Source organism: Uranotaenia lowii, chromosome 3 (genome assembly GCF_029784155.1).
Source record: "Uranotaenia lowii strain MFRU-FL chromosome 3, ASM2978415v1, whole genome shotgun sequence".
Lineage (NCBI taxonomy): Eukaryota > Metazoa > Arthropoda > Insecta > Diptera > Culicidae > Uranotaenia > Uranotaenia lowii.
In genome coordinates, this window is record NC_073693.1 from 6,775,594 (window position 1) to 6,795,097 (window position 19,504).

Below are 19,504 nucleotides of genomic sequence, written 5' to 3' on the forward strand. Positions count from 1 at the left end.
TGTCAGTCACCATTACAACAACCCAACCAGTCAGCCATCAACGGACTACCTACTAAAGAAGTGTCACGGTTTGCTGACGTCGTCGTTGGCCTGTTTTGTCCCGACATTTTCGGTCCCTCCGCTTAATAATCATCAGGGTAAATGCGTTTCTTGATGGTTGATGGCAGCGCGAATGGGTTCATTTGAAGTTGCTGAGTTGGGCAACCGAGCAAAGTTTATTTAACCCTTCCTTTGTAATGCTTAGCAAATTAAAAACTTTCCACTGTTGTTGGCTCGAAAATCAAGTTCTCTAAATAATACTTACAGTTTTCCGGGCCAAGATAGTCGACCGAGAAGCTTTTTCTCTTATTTTTCAATCGTTCTCGACAATATTTACTTATGATTTCGTATCAAAACTTCCCGTTCGTTGCAGGTTTCAGCGACCCGTACTGTATGCTGGGAATACAGCCATCCGGAACGCCGCCTCCTCCCTCGCCGCAGCCACCGATGACACCGCGGGCTCTCTCCGACACCGGCATGGATAGCCTCGATTCGCCGGAACACGGAAAACTACGGAAACATCATAGCTTTCGGTTGAGCTTCAAACGCAAAGATGGCCGACAGCAGCGGGACTCGGTTGGGCCCGTTCCGGCAAAATTCATCCGGGCCACCTCGGTCAAACCGCACACCCTGTGCCCCAAATGGAACGAAAAGTTCAAATTGTAAGTAGAGTTAAAGTCCTTTTCGGGATGGGAACATTTTTTTTTATTTCAGAGGACCTTAAGTTTTTGAGGTATTGTTAGCTGGTGGCCTGTATACTTATCATTTTGAAAACGTAAGTCGCTCTTCATGTTCCGGTATTAATTTTTTTCATTGCTTTCAAATATTTATTTTGAATTGATTATAGAGCATGGGTGGTCAAACCATGGCCTGCGGGCCACATGTGGCCCGCGTCCAACTTTTTGTGGCCCGGAAGCTCATTTTGGAAAAGCCATGTTCCAAGAACTGAACGTTTTTCTCATTCATTATATAGGGGAGAGTGGGGATACTTGATCCCCTTTTCTTATTTTCACCATATCTTTCTGGAAAAATTTAGCAACTCGCCGTCTTTGACATTTTCTGACAGCTTGTAACTTCAAGTTTCTATGCTCCAAAAATTAGATCGATACTTGAACCCGTTGATGAACTAGAAAAATTTTCGTGGGAGTAAAAAAAATGCGATTTTTCTGAAGTTAGGGGAGACTTAATCCCCTATTGAAGGAGACTTGATCTTTTATTCAGGAAGCCCTAATCCTTGTATAAAAATCAATCAAAACCCCAAGATAGAATGTTGATTGACTATTTTGGTCATGTTTGTTCTCATTTCACAATTTATAGCAGACATAAGAAGAAAATTCTATAACTTTGTCTCAACGCTAATAACATTGCATACTTAAAGGCGCTTTTTTTATAATTAAGAGAAAATTAATTATTTTTGATCTTTTCTTCAGACAATTGTTTGATAAATATTAGTTTTTGGATAAATATTAGTAATTTCGTAATCAGCAATCATAAGGATCAATTCAGAAGAAGAATATGCCGTTTGGAAGGGGGATCAATTGTACCCAACTCTAGGGGATCAATTGTACCCATAATCAACATTTTAGAAAACTTTTTCTGAAAAAAGTTGAGAGTTTTCCATTGCTTTGAAAATATGGCATTATGAAGTTCATTTTACGCTCGAACGATTGATACATTGGAACAAATATTTTTTTCATAATTTTCCCATGTAAGGAACATTTTAAAGTGATGAAAAAAGATCTTCAAGTTACATTTTGTGAAATTTTTTAAACAAAGTTCAATTACTCAAACAATTATTTTGTTTAAATTTTTTAAACTACATGCATTGTTATTTTGCTCATTTTGACACATTTTTCTAGAACATTTGATCTTTGTAAGACATTCCAGTTTCGAGATATAGCTAAGGAATCAAGTATCCCTAGGGATCAAGTATCCTCATTCTTCCCTATCAGTTGGATAAATATATCTTAATCAACACCAGCTTATTTCAAAACAAAGATCTGAAAATTTCTAGGAAATGATATAAGGCAAAGGAATAAAAGTGTATAAAGACTTATTTCGAGAAAACACGCTTTTAAATTGTTGTGTTTGGCAATTTTCCATACATTTTTTAAACATTTCAACTTTCTGTCGAAAATAAAAGTATCCGAATATAATTTAAAAAAAATTGAAAAAACACAAAATATAATTTGAAACATGAAGAGTTAATTGGCATTAGTTACTCAAAATCTGTCATTTTTGCACTTATACCCCTTTTGATATAAGGGCTTCACATAACTTTACGAAAAAGGTTACCATCACTGAAAAAAAACGATTACAATTACAATTTTTAAAATATCAAAATTGTACGGCATTGAACACATTCTCTGTAAGTTCCATCACCCATTTTTGACTGTTTTCCGATTGGGTTTTGGTGACTACATATCATTGGTATGAAGCACGTTCAATCGGACTCGTTTTAATATTGAGTAGTTTGGATAGCCTCAGAAAGATAGTAAGGCCCTATCAATATCGTAAAAAAAATAAAAAAAAAAATCACCGAATCATAATTGAAATTTCACAACAACTTCCATATCCATTCCATTCCATATTCATCCATAAAAATATAGTAACTTTTACAAATAATGTAACATATCGAAAGTTTGCTCTGTATTTTTTTCAATTTTTTTTTTTGCTCAGCTATCTAGAGAAGGGTATATTTTTTAAAATTAAACCAAATCTAAATATATTTTTATTGGTAACGTGCTTTGTATTTCTGTACATCAATAATGAAAAACTAGACAGATTTTACAGTTGGGTAGTAGAGTAAAACTAGAACCGGTTTGGTACTGACAAATCTCTCAGAAGAACGACTTAAAAAAAATTCTTCAAGAAGGTGCAATGATTATAAAACAATCAAACTCGTATTCATCCTGTTTGAAGAAGTCTTTCCTAATACACTTTTTAAATCGAGATACTGGAAAATTTGTAAATAGTTGGATTGAGTTGATGTTAAGGTAAAATAAATATTTTTGAAATAATTATTCTTTTATTACTTTTTTTCAACAATTCCATTCTGCAGTTTTTCTTAATTTGTCTTTCAGATATTTCTGAGGAGAACGGTGAACTTGAAAACTTTGGAAATTTGGCGGCCTTTTTTTTAATTTGGAGACTATAAAATTGACTTGATGTCCATTGTAGTCACGCGATTTGACATTTTTGGGATGATTAAACCGAAGAGGTTTTGAATTCCTTGAAAACATACATAATTTGGAAGGGATAATTCATTTCGTAATGCATAATATTTCTACTATTTTTCAAATAGAGCGAAATTTATAAAAAATATGCAAGTAACAAGAATGACTTATTAAGATGAATCTATACTCAATGTGACCTAGGCAAATGTTTTTTTTTTCATAGCTTTTTCTAAAATCTGTTATACTTTTTTTTAATACTCCAGAACAATTAGTTTTTGTGGCCCGCCAGCCAATCTTGTTTCTGAAATTTGGCCCGCCTGTTGAAAATGTTGGCCACCCATGTTATAGAGTGAATAGAAAGATGATGGTACTTTCTTACCCTTTCTTTGTTCCGCATTATTCCTCTACCTTGGAGTCAGAAATAAGGCCAAAAATGATAAATATGAGTCCTTATTTGTTTATTTGCAGATCAAATTCAGTCCTTCGAGCCGAATCAAAAATTAGTTGAACGTCTAAGATATGATCTTCATACGCCTCTTTTATACACCAATTCTTATGCTTAATATTTCCGGATCACAATAACTCACATTGTTGTGTTTAGATATCCCATGTAACATAATTTATACCGATCAGAAAGTCGTACTAAAAATTCTCCCAAACTCATCTCTGGGCGCCGAACGCAGTTCCTTTGCTAGATTGTAAGTATTTCATTTAAAGCCTTTTTTTTTCAAAATGTCTCTGTCTCCAAAAAGGTCAAATCCAATGGAACCAATGACCAGGATCTGAACAAGTAGGCTGTTGATCCGTAGGCTAGGGTTACCATCCGTCCTGCCAAAGCGGGACATGTCCCACTTTTTTCTCAAAATGTCTCGCTTTTTTTAAACCATCTGGTAAGGCTTTTTTATCATTTGGCAGGTAACCCAGGTGGTAGGCCACCGTGGAGAGTCACTACATCTCCCCAGTTCGGTACTCTGGGTTCTTAGGTGCAATGTAACAATTTTTTATTATTAGTTGATTTCCCAGGTGGTAAATCCTTTTTACGGATTGCATTCAAAGGCACGGCGAGCCTTCGCGTCTCCACTGCTCTAAACATATGTATATATTCTGCCTCTTGTTCGAAACCACTGCTAGATACCAATGACTACCTAACGACTTAAGATATTGGCTCCGCTTGGTTTGGCTCTCCTCTTTGGACAGGCGTCTGTCACAGCACACGTCTGGGGCTTTACGAAACTACTCGGATGATTCCCGGCGAAGAGGTCATCCCACAAAGACTCGTGTGACTCACCCGCCGACGACGTGAAGTCACTCTATTCGAAAGTATTTCGCAGCGGGAATACTCTTCTCCCTACGAGTTCGACTGCGGAGAAGGTAAAGTCTTATCCCCGTAGCTTATGTCGTAGGGAGCTAGTTCTACTCGGATACTCCGCGGCGGTGGAGGTATCCTACACAACGTTCGCGATATACCTTGCAGCTCGGCGTACGCAGAAGGTAAAGTCTTATCTCTGTTTGTTTTACAGCTAGGATCGGACGCACTATACTCGAAGGCCCTCTGCCAAAAGGGCATTCCGACCGTTGTCTGGTCTTCCTCCTTCTTTTGGCTGGCAACTTTGGGGCTGAAGTGTTCTGCCCGTCGTGTGCCGAATCGAGAGCAGCTTATCCTAGACTCGCGCCAGTCTCAGGCGCGTCTTTACGTACGGGTCTTTTAGGCTTACGACTTAGATGACCCGACGATGATACTCGAGTGGCTCATCCGACGGCGATGTGACAACACTCTACCCTAGAGTATTCGGCGGCGTGAATATTCTTCGCCCTACGAGTTCAACTGCAGAGAAGATCATGTCTTATTCCCCGCAGCCTCCGTCGCAGAGGGCGCGTTCTACTCGGATACTCCGCGACGGTAAAGGTAGAGATATCCTACATACGCACTCGACGTACCAGGTAACTCCCATACGCAGAAGGTAAAGTCTTATCTTTGTATGCTTTACTGCTAGGGTTCGGATGCACACTACTCAGATGCTCCCCGGTGAAGGGGTCACCCTACACCGGTCGCGGACTGGTGCTGGTTCCAGGTATCAGGTATCAGAATGGGGGTAGGCTTAATAGCGGCACGTTATCCAAACATACGGGAAAATTGTGCCTAGCCTTTTTTTTATCCAAGATTTCATCATTTACCTGAGAAACCTGAAAAACCTATAAAAGGAAGAAATAAATTCAATCTATTTAAGATGGCATAAAGCCTTTCCACTAGGGATTATTAGCATTAAAGCTCTTTTCTACATTCGGTAAGGAATGATAGAATGTTTTTTAAGTTTAATTTCTTAAACTCAGATTCGCTTAAAGCGTAAGATCCCAGAGTACGAAAACGTAGTCTGGCAAATGAGGGACAGTTACATATAAGATGGAAGGGATCTTCCACATCTGATTCACAACTACCACATACTGGAGATTCAGCACGCTGAATGTTGTGCATGTGATAGTTGAGTTGACAATGACCGGAGAGTGCTCTGATTAAGATGCTGCAATGAGATTTATTTAAAGTTAATAAGTAACTCGATATGATTGGAGATGGTTTTTCTAAAAATAATTTAGTTTGACGACAAGTGTCCAACTCTTCCCAGTATCGTTCATGCTGGTTAGAGGACCAAGTTTGAATTTGGTTTCTGAACCAACATGGCGATATTGGGACAGCCGGCTCTGGTCCGTAAAATTCCTTTTCCGATCCAGCTCTAGCGAGTTCGTCGGCGCATTCGTTTCCAAAAATTCCCTTATGTCCGGGTACCCATAGAAGGTTTAATCCATTGCCTTCAGCAAGTTCTTCGATTGCTTTCCGGCATGCGATTACCAGTTTTGATCTAGAACTGGAAGCACTGAGTGATTTGATAGCTGCTTGGCTATCTGAACATAAATAAATTGTTCTGAACATAATCTTCTTTTGAAGTGCAATTTGCACTCCATACATAATAGCATATAGCTCAGCCTGAAAGACTGTACAATATTTTCCTAGAGGTTGAGCATATTCTATGTTCAACTCGTGACAGTAAATTCCTGCACCTGCACGGCCGTTTGATAATGAACCGTCAGTATAGAATACAATATGAGAGGACATTTGGTCCTCTACGAAACCTGATAACCATTCTTGAGGAGATGGAAATTTGACTTTAAACCCCATGTAGGGAAAACTACTCGAGAGTGTTAAATCGTTTGGCGCTAGATTAAACTTGTTTAATCTAACTAATTCAGGCCACACATTTGTATGACTCGATGATCTTTCGATATTTCCTGACAGCCAGAGACCAACTGCCTGTAGACGAAAAGCACATGAGAAGGCTTCCTGTTTTAGGAACAAGTGTAGAGGTTTGATAGAAAACAGAGCCTCTAGTGCTGCAGTAGGAGTTGTAGTGAACGATCCGGACATCCCCAAAAGACACATTCTTTGAAGGTGATTTAGTTTAGTCCGAACTGTGGCAACTTCTCCTTTCTGCCACCACACTAGACACCCGTAGGCCAGAATTGGTCTTACTATTGTGGAGTAAATCCAGTGAATATGTTTGGGTTTGAGTCCCCAGTTTTTTCCGATTGCACGTCGGCATTGTCCGAAGGCCATGCATGCTTTTTTGATTCTGAATTCGATGTGATCAGACCAGTTTAATTTGGAGTCAAGAATGACACCCAAATATTTAACTTGATCAGACACGGTGATTTCGGAACCATAAAACAGCAGAGGGCGCACCCCGCGGGTGATACGTTTTTTAGTAAATAATACAATATTAGTTTTTAGAGGATTAACTGACAGTTCTACATGAGAACACCATCGTTCAACAGAGCGCAGAGCTTGTTGCATTATATCAAATAATGTGCTTATGCACAAACCTCTTACCAGCAGAAGATAATCATCTGCGAATCCATAGGTTGGTATTCCACGGTCATTGAGTTTTCTCAACAAGCCGTCTGCAACTAGGTTCCACAAAAGAGGTGATAGTACACCTCCCTGGGGGCAACCACGTGTACTAACTTTTGTTATTGAAGCCTGTCTTAAAGACGAATGAAGATTCCTGTTACTTAGCATTGCGCTAATCCAGTTAGTTATAACACTAGGCACTCCATGAAGTAGTGCCGCATCCATTATTGATGTAAACGAAACATTATCAAATGCTCCTTCTATGTCTAGAAATGCTCCTAGACATGATTCTTTCTGTGAAAAACTATTTTCAATTTTATGTACTACGTTGTGCAGAAGAGTTAATGTTGATTTTCCTGTTTGGTATGCATGTTGTGTCGCATTAAGCGGATGTTGGACAAGACATTCTTGCCTGATATGATGATCAATTAAACGTTCAAGTGCTTTTAATAGAAATGAACTTAGACTAATAGGACGAAAGCTTTTGGCTTCGTCGTATGATGATCGTCCCCCTTTAGGGATGAATTTCACGGCTATCTGCCGCCAAAGTTTAGGAATATATCCATGAGCAAAACTGCTTATCATTATTTTTCTTAATATGTGTTTGAAATGATCGAAACCTTTTTGAAGCAAAACTGGAAATAAACCGTCACTTCCAGGAGATTTGTATTGAGCAAAACCATCGATTGCCCATTTGATCGATTTTGTAGTAACCATTTTCCGAGCAAAATGCAAGGAATCTAGACTTCCAGAAAAGAACTCAGGCTCTATCGATGAATCTTGATCAACACATCCTGGAAAGTGAGTATTGAATAGACAACTTAATGTTTCTTCGTCGTTTGATGTATAATCACCACTAGGGGTTTTAAGGTATGAAACCTGATAATCTTTTGATTTGGCTAAGACTTTATTTAACCTACTTGCTTCGTGCAAGCTTGAAATGTTTGTGCAGTAGCTCTGCCAACTTGAGCGTTCGGCAGCTCTTGTTGCTTTCCGGTAAGCTCTGCGAGCCAACTTGAAAGCATCAAAACCTTCCGTGCGCCTTCGGTTCCAAGAGCGTCTGCAGTTTTTTCGTAATTTACTGAGATTTGAGTTCCACCATGGTGTACTGTTTTTGTTGAATTTCAACGTTCGTAGGGAACACGCTTCTTCATAAGAATTCAAAATAATTTCGGTGGTTTTTGCAACCACTTCATCCAACTCAAGAGGAGTAGTAATTTCAGGTGTATATCCATGAAATTTAGTAGCAAGATGCTCCAAATATAGGTCCCAATTAGTTGTTCTTGGGTTTCTGAATGTAATTGTTTCTAAAAACTCACCTGAGTGTTCAAAATAGATAAACCTGTGGTCAGAAATCGATTCTTCGTTAGGCACATGCCAATTTGAAATTTCCTGAGAAATTGTTCTAGAACAAAGTGTGATGTCAATCACCTCTTCTCTGTCACACCTAACAAAAGTTGGTTTATTTCCTACATTTAGAATTTCTAAATCAGTGCTGCTTAAATATTCCATTAAATTTAAGCCTCTCAGATTGATATCTGAGCTACCCCATACAAAATGATGAGCATTGGCATCACAGCCTATTAAAAGAGGTATATTTTGTGATTCACAGAATGAAATGACATTTTTTAAATCATCCGTAGGGGATGATTGTTCATATGGTGAGTATGCTGAACAGTAGACGTATTTTCTATCAGGCAGCGAAACCTGAACGACGCAAGTATCTCTTGTTGTTAGATTGGGTATAAGTGTTGCATTTAAAGAATTGTTTATCAATATACATGCACGAGGCATTATTCGGGCATTAGTCATTCCAATTACACTGAACACAGTAAAGTTTGGTTTGAGCAAATTCCCTAAGTAAAAAGTTCCATTTCGGAAATAGGGTTCTTGGACCAAGGCGATTGATGCAGTTCCATTAAGGATTAAACGACATAAGTTAAGTGTAGCGGTTCTTTTGTGCTGCAGATTTATCTGTGCAACCTTAATAGAAAGCATTTCTATCAAAGAATTCCACACATATTTCCATCACACACAAGAACCTCTGCACCTTCATATCGACGCATGAAGCGGGGTATCCCATACAGGATGAAAATTTTAAAATCGTGTGTATAATCTGAATCCCACGAGTTGCCAGGAAAAATACGGCCCTTTGCACCAGTGCCTGGCTATAGTGCAGACTGTTCGCACTAAACACGTCTTGACTGGTCACTGGTTGAGGAAGAAGAGAGTTATGAGACCAAACACGAGCAATTAACAACGTTGGCATTATAGTTTGAATGATTCCATGGGTTACTATGATTGATATTAAATATAAAACTTAACATACTCCCCCCGCCAGAATGAATAGTTTGATTGTACAGACAGATCTTCTATAAACAAAATGTCTGAAAACCAACAAGTAGAAAGATTTCCTTGCAAACATAAAAGGATACATTTTCATTTTGTTCGCTTCTGCTGAATTGTACATTTTGTGAGATTTTAGTAACCATTTTAATGAACTATTGTCTTACGTGACCAAAAATAGTTAAACTTGGAACGTACATATATATAGTTTCGTAGATCGATAACTCTGTTTTTGTATTATAAACTGGAAAATAACTTGGAGTAAACTGAATCAAGTAGCGCGGGTCTGTCGATATGGATTGCGAAGTTTAATGTTTTTTGATTTGCCAAAACTTCGTCAGTGGAATATATTTTTAATGGTTAACTACATTTAAACCATGTTAAAGGATGTCTGACTGCATCTGGTATTTCAAATTATAGTTTAAGGTGATTGTAGATCTGCTTGAATTCATTTAAGTCAATGATGTTTGAGCATAACACACGCTCGATATTTTTCAAATGCAGCAGAATTTCAGAGTGATTGCCGAAAATCGAGCCCTAGCCTGAAACAGGGTAACATGCTGAATGCCAAACGCATCTCTAATTGTCAAAATCCAGTAAAAGTATCCATTTGACATGAATATTCCCGGAAACTCTGTATTTTATGCTACAATACATTGTCCGTGCCATTGAAAGTTAGATTTTGTGCAGTGTTTTGCAGTTGCAAATATCCGTACAAAGCTAAACTGACAAGCCGTTAGTTGAAGGCAAAATTAATGAATTTCCACCGATTCATGAAATGCCAAATCCAATTTAGTGTGCTGCGCATAATAATAAACTTATCTTACTGAAGTTTCGTCTGATTCACATTTTCTAGCCGGCAAAGTTATATTAAGGATTTAAAAAAAAATAAATGGTTGAAATTTTCGCAATGCAGACGTTATGTTGTCCCTAGACCAGTTTCACTCTTTTCACGGAAATGTTTGTTTTCTTCAGACCCTCCCAGAACTCGTTTACAAAGTTTTCCGACTTGAAGTGTCTTTATATTAAGGTCCGAACAAATTTCCCATTCCGCCTAAATGGTCTTCCAAAATAAAGTCACGTTCGTTCTTGAAGTAATTCAATAGAGTTGACTTCCAATAACTTCTAATATAAAAGTGATGCAATGATTTATTGATTACGGAACAAATTTACTCTTCTTGAGTGTCACTTATCTAATTATGTAGCACGTCCACATTTTGATTTTAGCTGTATGGACATAACGAGAGTCAAATCCAAATTAAGGTGGAGTTATTGAATGGCACTGATTACATGACACACATCGTTTTAATGTGACATACTGCAGTGGCGTTTAAAAAGATTTGATTGTTGGGATCAATGATTTTCACCAGAATATCTTTATTGAGCCAAAAAATGTTCTACTTGTGAGTTTCTTAAATCTCAATTCAAGAATTATAACAACAAATTTTTACATTATCATCTACTAAAGTGACTCTAATAACTAATCCAATTATCCAATTATGTTATCCAGCATTCCAATATTACTTAAGCGTCTTTGTAAACAGTTCACAGAAAATCACAATCATTTTCATTTTATTTATAATAGATTTCAGATTTGTTTCTAATATGTATTAAAGCATTACTTTCAATAAAAAGTAAGAGAATTAGTTCAACTTAAACTTTTTTTTTTCATTTGATTATCCTCTTGATGTACAACCAGTAGAGGGTTCTGAATGTTACGAACTTGATTGGTCATTTTGAAGTTATATTGATTAAGCCGGGTTACTCAGGCTGCATAAAAAGTCTAAGTTTGTTATGCAATGAGTCAACTAAGCCTCCCATCGAAGAAAACTCAAATCAAGCTTATGATCTTCGATTCGATCTAATGACCATTACGAAGGATGAACCCATGTCATCATTCGGGTTTTTAATTTTGATAAATTTCTGTTGTGTCGGATGTATACAATGGTTTTACAGGCTCTTCTGGCAGTGTCTGAAAACCAGAGATTAAGTGTAAGACTTTTAATTTACATGCTTTGGAAACTCGATACGTTGTATTTCTATTTGTAGGTCAACTATTTTCCTTTCATTGGCGACATCTGCAGTCAGCTGCTACCTATGCAACTTCAATTTGCCATACGATCTACATCATAATGCATAAATTGAAAGGATCAAAGACACTCCAATCAGTCGCAACCAAGTTACTACGCTTTTCATACTCATTACATTTGTCTAAAATCCGAAACATTTCATCTGCACTATCACTCAGGGACTGTGAGGATAATTTTCAACTCCTGCTTCGGCCACAAAAAATAATTTCACTTAGTCATCGACGTTCTAACTGCCAATAATGGCGCTTTTGTGGATACACGTGCTGAAAATGGATAAAAAAGTAAAGTTTAACGATACAGTGTTGAATCGACACGTTGTGACTGCCTGTGGAAAACGTCCTGCTGAACTGCTGAAATAAAATATGTACTTTCAAATACCCTCAGCAATAACGTATACGACCAATTTCTTGTTTTCCAGATGCCACCAACTGTTCGGAAAATTTTCTTTAAAAGGTCTACAGCTTAAATGAAAAGGAAAACGACCATGACAATAAATTGTGACTTGCGAATTATCTTTGCTTGTAATAGGTTATAAGTCGCTAGGCAACGGCGGAGCTTGCTTTGATATCAGCATTTTTCTTAAAAGTTTGTGCAGAAAAATGCCATCAGCATAAATTTCGGATGGAAGCAAAATCCCTTTTTTCACTTCTTAAAAGGAACCCATTTTTCAAAAGTTGAGGGCAGTATTACTTCAATCCACTCCCACGCTAACTATCACCTTAACCTGTTATTGCTTTTCTCGTCAATTCCATATCACGTGTTCGATCCATTTTGCTATAATTTAGCTTATTTGTCGTTAGGCTAACAAACACATTACACACGTTTATGAAAGTGCAAGTTTTCACTTCATGAAACCAAAGAGATTTTATTCCAGGCTGACCGGAAACAGCAAGACCATCGCTACACTAGTAGCGCTCAAACCAAGCCGAACAAATATCGGCTGTTGAGAGAATCCATACTTGAAAAGGATTGATCCAACTAAATGTTTCAAATCCACCACCAAAAGAATTGATCCAATATCAATTGCATCCGACCCAATGTCGCATTTTTTTTCTTTTCAAATGTACAACCAAAAGAATTGACCCAATATCAATTCCATCCGACCCAATGTCGAATTTTCCAAATTTATAACCAAAAGAATTGACCCAATATCAATTCCATCCGACCCATTGTCGAATTTTCCAAATTTATAACCAAAAGAATTGACCCAATATCAATTCCATCCGACCCAATGTCGAATTAGGATAGATTTTCGTTTGTATGCTTTGACCCAATATCAAAGGCTTCTATCATTATCGGCCCAATGCCAATGTTTTTCTTTTGCAATCCAATATTGCAATTTCCAATCCTTAACCTGAAACGCTGTAACAAAAATGAAATTCTAATCAATTAGTTTACCAAAATCCAAAACCTATCCGATTCGATGGACCACTAAATATGTTCGCACTAAACACGTCTTGACTGGTCACTGGTTGAGGAAGAAGAGAGTTATGAGACCAAACACGAGCAATTAACAACGTTGGCATTATAGTTTGAATGATTCCATGGGTTACTATGATTGATATTAAATATAAAACTTAACACAGACCTTAACAACGTTCTGCTTAAGATAGGATTATTATACACCCTCCTACCCCCACTTTGGGGCCCGCAGGCACAGAACCACCTTGAAGCGGGTGTTTACAAAATTTAGGAGAATACAACTCGTGCATGCGCATTAATAGCAATAAGCACAATTGGTGAATCCTCCCTGAAGAAACTTGGCTTGGAACCAAGCCAAGGTTCCCCCCTCCCAATGTGATAGTCGCATTTGAAGAATGACTAACGCATATGGGAAGTACTGGATAAGTCGCCTTTTACGACGTGGACCAGTATCCCAGTGGTAGTATTCTATAAGCCGCCACCACACAGCATGACGACGACACTCTACCCTAGAGTATTCGGCGGCGTGAATATTCTTCGCCCTACGAGTTCAACTGCAGAGAAGATCATGTCTTATTCCCCGCAGCCTCCGTCGCAGAGGGCGCGTTCTACTCGGATACTCCGCGACGGTAAAGGTAGAGATATCCTACATACGCACTCGACGTACCAGGTAACTCCCATACGCAGAAGGTAAAGTCTTATCTTTGTATGCTTTACTGCTAGGGTTCGGATGCACACTACTCAGATGCTCCCCGGTGAAGGGGTCACCCTACACCGGTCGCGGACTGGTGCTGGTTCCAACTCCTCTGCAGAACAGTCATAATCCGGGTGAACCCAGCGCTGACCACGCACCAAGTGTTGGCATCCTCACACGCACGATGTTGTCGGCTGTCGTGTCTGGTCCGCAGGCGGCAAGCATGTTAGTGCGTACCCCTTTGAAAATCGGACAGTTGAACACTACGTGCTATGGAGTCTTATCCGTGTCACCGCAGGTTGGGCAGAATGGTGAAGCCACATGTCCAAACTGATGGTGGTCAAGAACTACTTCATGCAGAAATCCACCTCTCCATGTGTACATGAGTCTAAAATCAGAAGCTAGGAATCAAGCCAGCAGCCACGTTCCGAGCTGTCCCACTGGTGCTGCCAGTTGGACATCGAGGCCTCTCTGGCATGTTTCCGCACATCGGGCATGTGCCTGTGCTTGTAGCAGAAGATATCTTCTTCTAGCAAGACTGAGATGGGCATGGCCTACGCCAGAACATAAGCAGCTACCGAGGACACCATTCCGTATGCACTGATAACTGGCAAGTTCATCAGCTGCTGCACGCTGCAGAGCTTCTACAGATGACACTGCCTGCTCAAGGCTGCCTTCCAGGCTGCCGCTCCGTACCGCAAAATTGACGAGGTCACGCTCGCCAGGATCCTCCTTCTACTGCAAACGATAGCCGAGTTGTTCTATATGGCCCGCGAGAGGGCTGCTGTCGCCATTTCCGCTCTTTTTAAGACGTAGTCGACGTGGGCCGTAAAACTCAGCCGGTCGTCGATTATCATCCTCAGGTACTTTATCGCACGCTTAGATTCGATTGCGCACGGTCCAGCTGCGATCATCCCTGATTGTGCTGAAATCAGGTTGGTAAAAAATAACGGTCTTGGTGTAAGCCAGACGCAAGCTCTTGGAGCGCATCCAACTTTCCACCTTCTTGACCGTTGATTTGGCGAGCAGTTGAACTTCTTCAGATGATGGGCCTGATGACAGGAGAACCACGTCGTCGACGAATCCCACAAGTGTCACTCCCGTGGGGCGACGCCGTCTCAGCAGTTCGTCATAAACGATGTTCCACAATACCGGGCCGCAAGTATCGATTCTAGTGGAACCCCAGCCGAGACACTCACTGTTTCCAGTCAATTGGTCATATACTGTAGTTGGCGGTTACGACTGGGACAATTTATGATATGCTCCACATAAAGGGTGATACGGTCAAAATTTGGTCAATATCAACTTGACGTATTTCTTTCAATTTTGCATTTAAAAAACCTGAACACCCCTCATTTTGAGGGTGTGTGTGTGTGTATAATGTTGCTCCTATTTTGATTTTGGGATTCTCTCTTCAGTTGTCAAAACGCCGTTCAAGGAAGAAGAGCAGCGTATCAAAGTTTTGCTCGCGCATCGCGAAAATCCGAGCTGCTTGCACTCAAAGCTGGCAAAATCGCTAGAAGTTGCCAAATCAACCGTTACAAATGTAATTAAGTGTTTGGGGAATGTTTGTTGACAGCCAGGAAGTCTGGATCGGGGGGAAATCGAAAACCGGAAGCCGCTGAGACGACAAAGAGAGTTGCCGGTAGTTTCAAGCGAAACCCTAAGCTCTCTCTCCGAGATGCCGCAAGTAAGCTGGGTGTATCGTCTACAACCGTGCATCGAGCCAAAAACGAACCGGACTATCGACTTACAAGAAGATAGTGACTCCAAATCGCGATAATAAACAAAATACGACGGCCAAAGCGCGATCCCGGAGGCTGCACACGACGATGCTGACGAAGTTTGACTGCGTGATAATGGACGACGAAACCTACGTCAAAGCCGACTAAAAGCACATTTTCAAGCACATGAAACTGTCAAAGTTCGCGAAGAAATATCTGGTTTGGCAAGCCATCTGTACCTGTGGCTTGAAAAGCAACATTTTCATAGCTTCCGGGACTGTCAAGTGTCAACCAAGAAATTTACGTGAAAGAGTGTTTGAATAAACGTCTGCTGCCTTTCCTGAAGAAACACAGTTGTTCCTAGAGTGTCCTACCCGGGAATTCCCGGGAATTATAAAAATTCGGGAATTCCCGAATCCCGGGAAACGCTTAAAAATCCCGGGAGTTCCCGAAGCCAGTAAAATGTTCTAAATTACTACAAATTTACACGATCTAAATTGGAAAAATGAATCACATTGAGCAAGGAAAATGATAGTTCTACCACAGACCATACTGACTGGACACTAGACTGGCCCATAACGAAAAAAAAATTTATTTTCCTCGCGGCACCCTCTAGGTTGGTGCATTTAGGTGAAAAAATGACTTTCTGAAAGTTTCAGGTCATTTGGAAGAAGCACGAGCTGGCGCAAAGGAATTGAAATTTGTATGGAGATTTTAGGCAAAATGTATGAAAAATCGACATACTTTCACTCTTTGTGTTCTAAAAATTTTTTCCAGTATGCTAGAAAGCTCAGAATTTCAGGAATGGTAGTTCAAACAATTAAAAACAAGTTTGTAGAAGATTGTGACGCGATACGAGTTGACTGTGATGAGTTATCCGCAATTGAATGTGCGATTTTTTCGCATTACATCGATATATCGTGAACGGTGTATAGGTGGATTATTAGTACTAACTTGATCGCATTGTCACACTATGAGAATTACAGATAGGATGTTTGTGTCTTCGGCAAAGTTGTAGCTTATTTTATAAAAAATATCGGTTGAATGGTTTGAAAAACTATAAACTGCTGGATTGTGCGACGACGCGATCAAGTTAGTGCGATTATTAGCCCATACACCGTTCACGATATATCAATGGAATGCGAAAAAAAATCACACATTTAGTTGCGGATAACTCATCAAAGTCAACTCGTATCGCTTCACAATCTTCTACAAACTTGTTTTTCATTGTTTAAACTGCAATTCCTGAAATTCTGAGCTTTCTAGCGTACTGGATATATATTTTAGAACACAACGAGGTAAAGTATGTCGATTTTTCATACATTTTGCCGAAAATCTCCATACAAATTTCAATTCCTTTGCGCCAGCTCGTGCTTCTTCCAAATGATCTGAAACTTTCAGAAAGTCATTTTTTCACCTAAATGCACCAATCTAGGGGGTGCCGCGTTGATAAAAATGTTGTAAAAATCATCCCATACAAAGTTGGGCCAGTCTACTGGACACTCGATTTCATTGGTTGGATGCTATCCCAGTCATGTCAGTGTGATCAGTGACCTTGATGGCTTAGTCTTAAATATTTTTTTTCTTAAATCTGTTTAACACCAGGAATTTAATAAAAACATGTTTTTCCTATCGAAAACTCAGTGTAATAGTGAAAAACGTCAAAGAATCTATAAAACCAATAATGAAACGCTACGGAAAGAATCTGAATGTTCTATTTTGCAACAATTATCATTTAGAACCTCCGTTTCAGTTCGGATACTGTTTACAGTAGCAAAATCATCTGCAAAGAAATGACATATTGTTAAACAAATGGATAGGTAATCTGAAATTTTACGATGATCGATGAAAAACAGTCTAGCTAACTAACTTCTACGGATAGTGAGAAATCTTTCTCAATTATTTCAAATTTTTGCAGCTAGAATCAGACCGGTTTTTCGGTTAAAGTACTTTGTTTTTGGGTCTTTGGTTTGCTTATTGAATCTTTGACGTCTTCCTTGACCTAATCTCTAAGTTATTTTGTAACTTGAAGGTTCCCGTAAATAAAAATCACAATTACAATTACAATTACGCATTAAAAAAGTTTGAATTAGCTTGCAATACTAGGTAATACGTTAAATTTAATAATACCATTTTGATAAGAATTCATATGCAGTATAGGATTAAGATCTCCATGTTGAAATCTCCATTTTCAATTTTCCCGGGATCCCGGGAAAACGATCGTCAGATTTCCCGATTCCCGGGAACGTTAGAATGGCCGGGAAATGGACACTCTAGTTGTTCCGTACTGTTTTGGCCTGATTTGGCATCTTGCCATTATGGAAAAAGGCCATGGACTGGTACTCCGCCAACAACGTGCAGGTGGTTCCCAAGGACAAGAACCCTCCCAACACGCCAGAGCTTCGCCCAATTGAGAAATACTGGGCTATTGTCAAGCGGAACCTAAAGAAGACCAAAAAAACTGCTAAGGACGAGCAGCAGTTCAAGGCAAACTGGCTTTCTACGGCGAAGAAGGTGGACAAGGTGGCTGTACAAAATCTGATGGCAGGGGTTAAGCGTAAGGCCCGGCAATTCGGATTTGGAAAAGCAGAAGCCTCACTGAATATTTTTCCTGAATTTTATACTAATTAAACTTGAAAAAGAATTTCAATTTGATTTTTTAAATAAACGATTTCACCGATTTACACGCGTTTTCCCTTGACCAAATTTTGACCTTATCACCCTTTATACCCCCTAAACTCCAATTTCAATTCTAACTCTCCTCATTAAGACTTGAAGCCTGGACTTTTTTCCAAAGACTCAAGAATCGATATTTCCTAGTTATAACTCGAGGTTCCCACAAAAACCTCTTATCTTAGCGACTCAAGGTCTGATCTCTTCTCTAAGGACTTGAGACCTAACCTCTCCTCGTGACGAATCGAGGTTGACACGCAGGCATGAATGAAGGCCGCATCTCTACTCTTTAGACTCGAGAGTAAAACACTCTAACCTCTCCTGACGACTCGAATTTTGACTTCTCATTACGAGAATTCAAGGTTCGACCGTGAAAAGAGGCCTTAAGCCTCCCTGGACTCGTAAGTATAGTCCTCATTCCCGAAACTTCATAAGCTATCTGTGTTTATCAAGTTGCGGTCATGTTCACTTGAATGCCACATGAACTACCTTTTTCGAGATTTGAGTTTCTCTTACTTACTAAAGCTAACAAAAATCGCAGTGGCATCGGAATACAAGGAGATGGAGCAACTGCCCAGAGCAGTTAAATTCTAGAAACGCTTTACATAGTCAAACCGCACTCAGACCTAGGCAAATGCAATGCAAAATGTGTTGAGTAATCCCTGGGTTTTGACCACATTTGCCCAGATATTGCCCGGTTTTATGGTCGACCATTTTGAAATCAAATACCCGGATTTTGCCAGGTTTTTGATAAAATAGCTTGGATTTGTCCAGCCCGGATACGTGCTGAAAAAATTCTGGCAACCTTATTATAGCGCTTTTATTTATTTTTTTAACAGCCACAGTAGAAAACATTTTCTTCATAAGCAACAAAATCGTCACTCGGCACAATGAAATCATTTATAATATAATTCGAATAATGAATACTCGAGGTTCAGTTGTACTAACCATATGTCAGGCTCGACTATTTAAATGATGCTTTACAAATATGTTAGCAGAATGAGAGTTAACATGAAAAGTTTTCCAGCTACCAGAAGATCGAGGTGATGTCATGTCTTCCCAAATGTATTGGTGACATATGACATTAGTAAAGCTCTTGCGATTAACATAAATCCTCAGTAGAAATGGTTTGGCAATTATTAATGTATGTAAGTCCTATTCAACATAAACCCTTTTGAATCACGGTAGTATAATTTCTCACCCAAAAGAAAGTGTAGAAAACCCCTTCTCAATCCAGATAAAAGAGTTTTTCCATCTCAAAATGTATACCATAATCTACAGAGGGTTTATTAGGACTGATACACCGTATAAGCTTTAAGTTAAGAAACCATGAAAGTTTTTAAACTAGCATCAAAATATGTATGCCACAATGTTTCAGTTTCTTTCATATTTAAAATAAAAAAATACCATATCAGTTGTTAGAACTATTAATCTTACTT

The 19,504-nt window shown here is 39.1% G+C and overlaps 1 protein-coding gene across 5 annotated transcripts in view; it reads left to right on the top strand.

Annotated features, from left to right (window-relative positions):
* LOC129758123 (BAI1-associated protein 3) overlaps positions 1-19,504 on the top strand; it is a 409,115-nt gene that overhangs the window by 377,660 nt on the left and 11,951 nt on the right. For all 5 annotated transcript variants that reach the window (XM_055755572.1, XM_055755575.1, XM_055755576.1 and 2 more), the window contains one exon: positions 413-701. In XM_055755572.1, the coding sequence (XP_055611547.1) occupies positions 413-701 (289 nt within the window). The remainder of the gene's footprint in view (positions 1-412; positions 702-19,504) is intronic.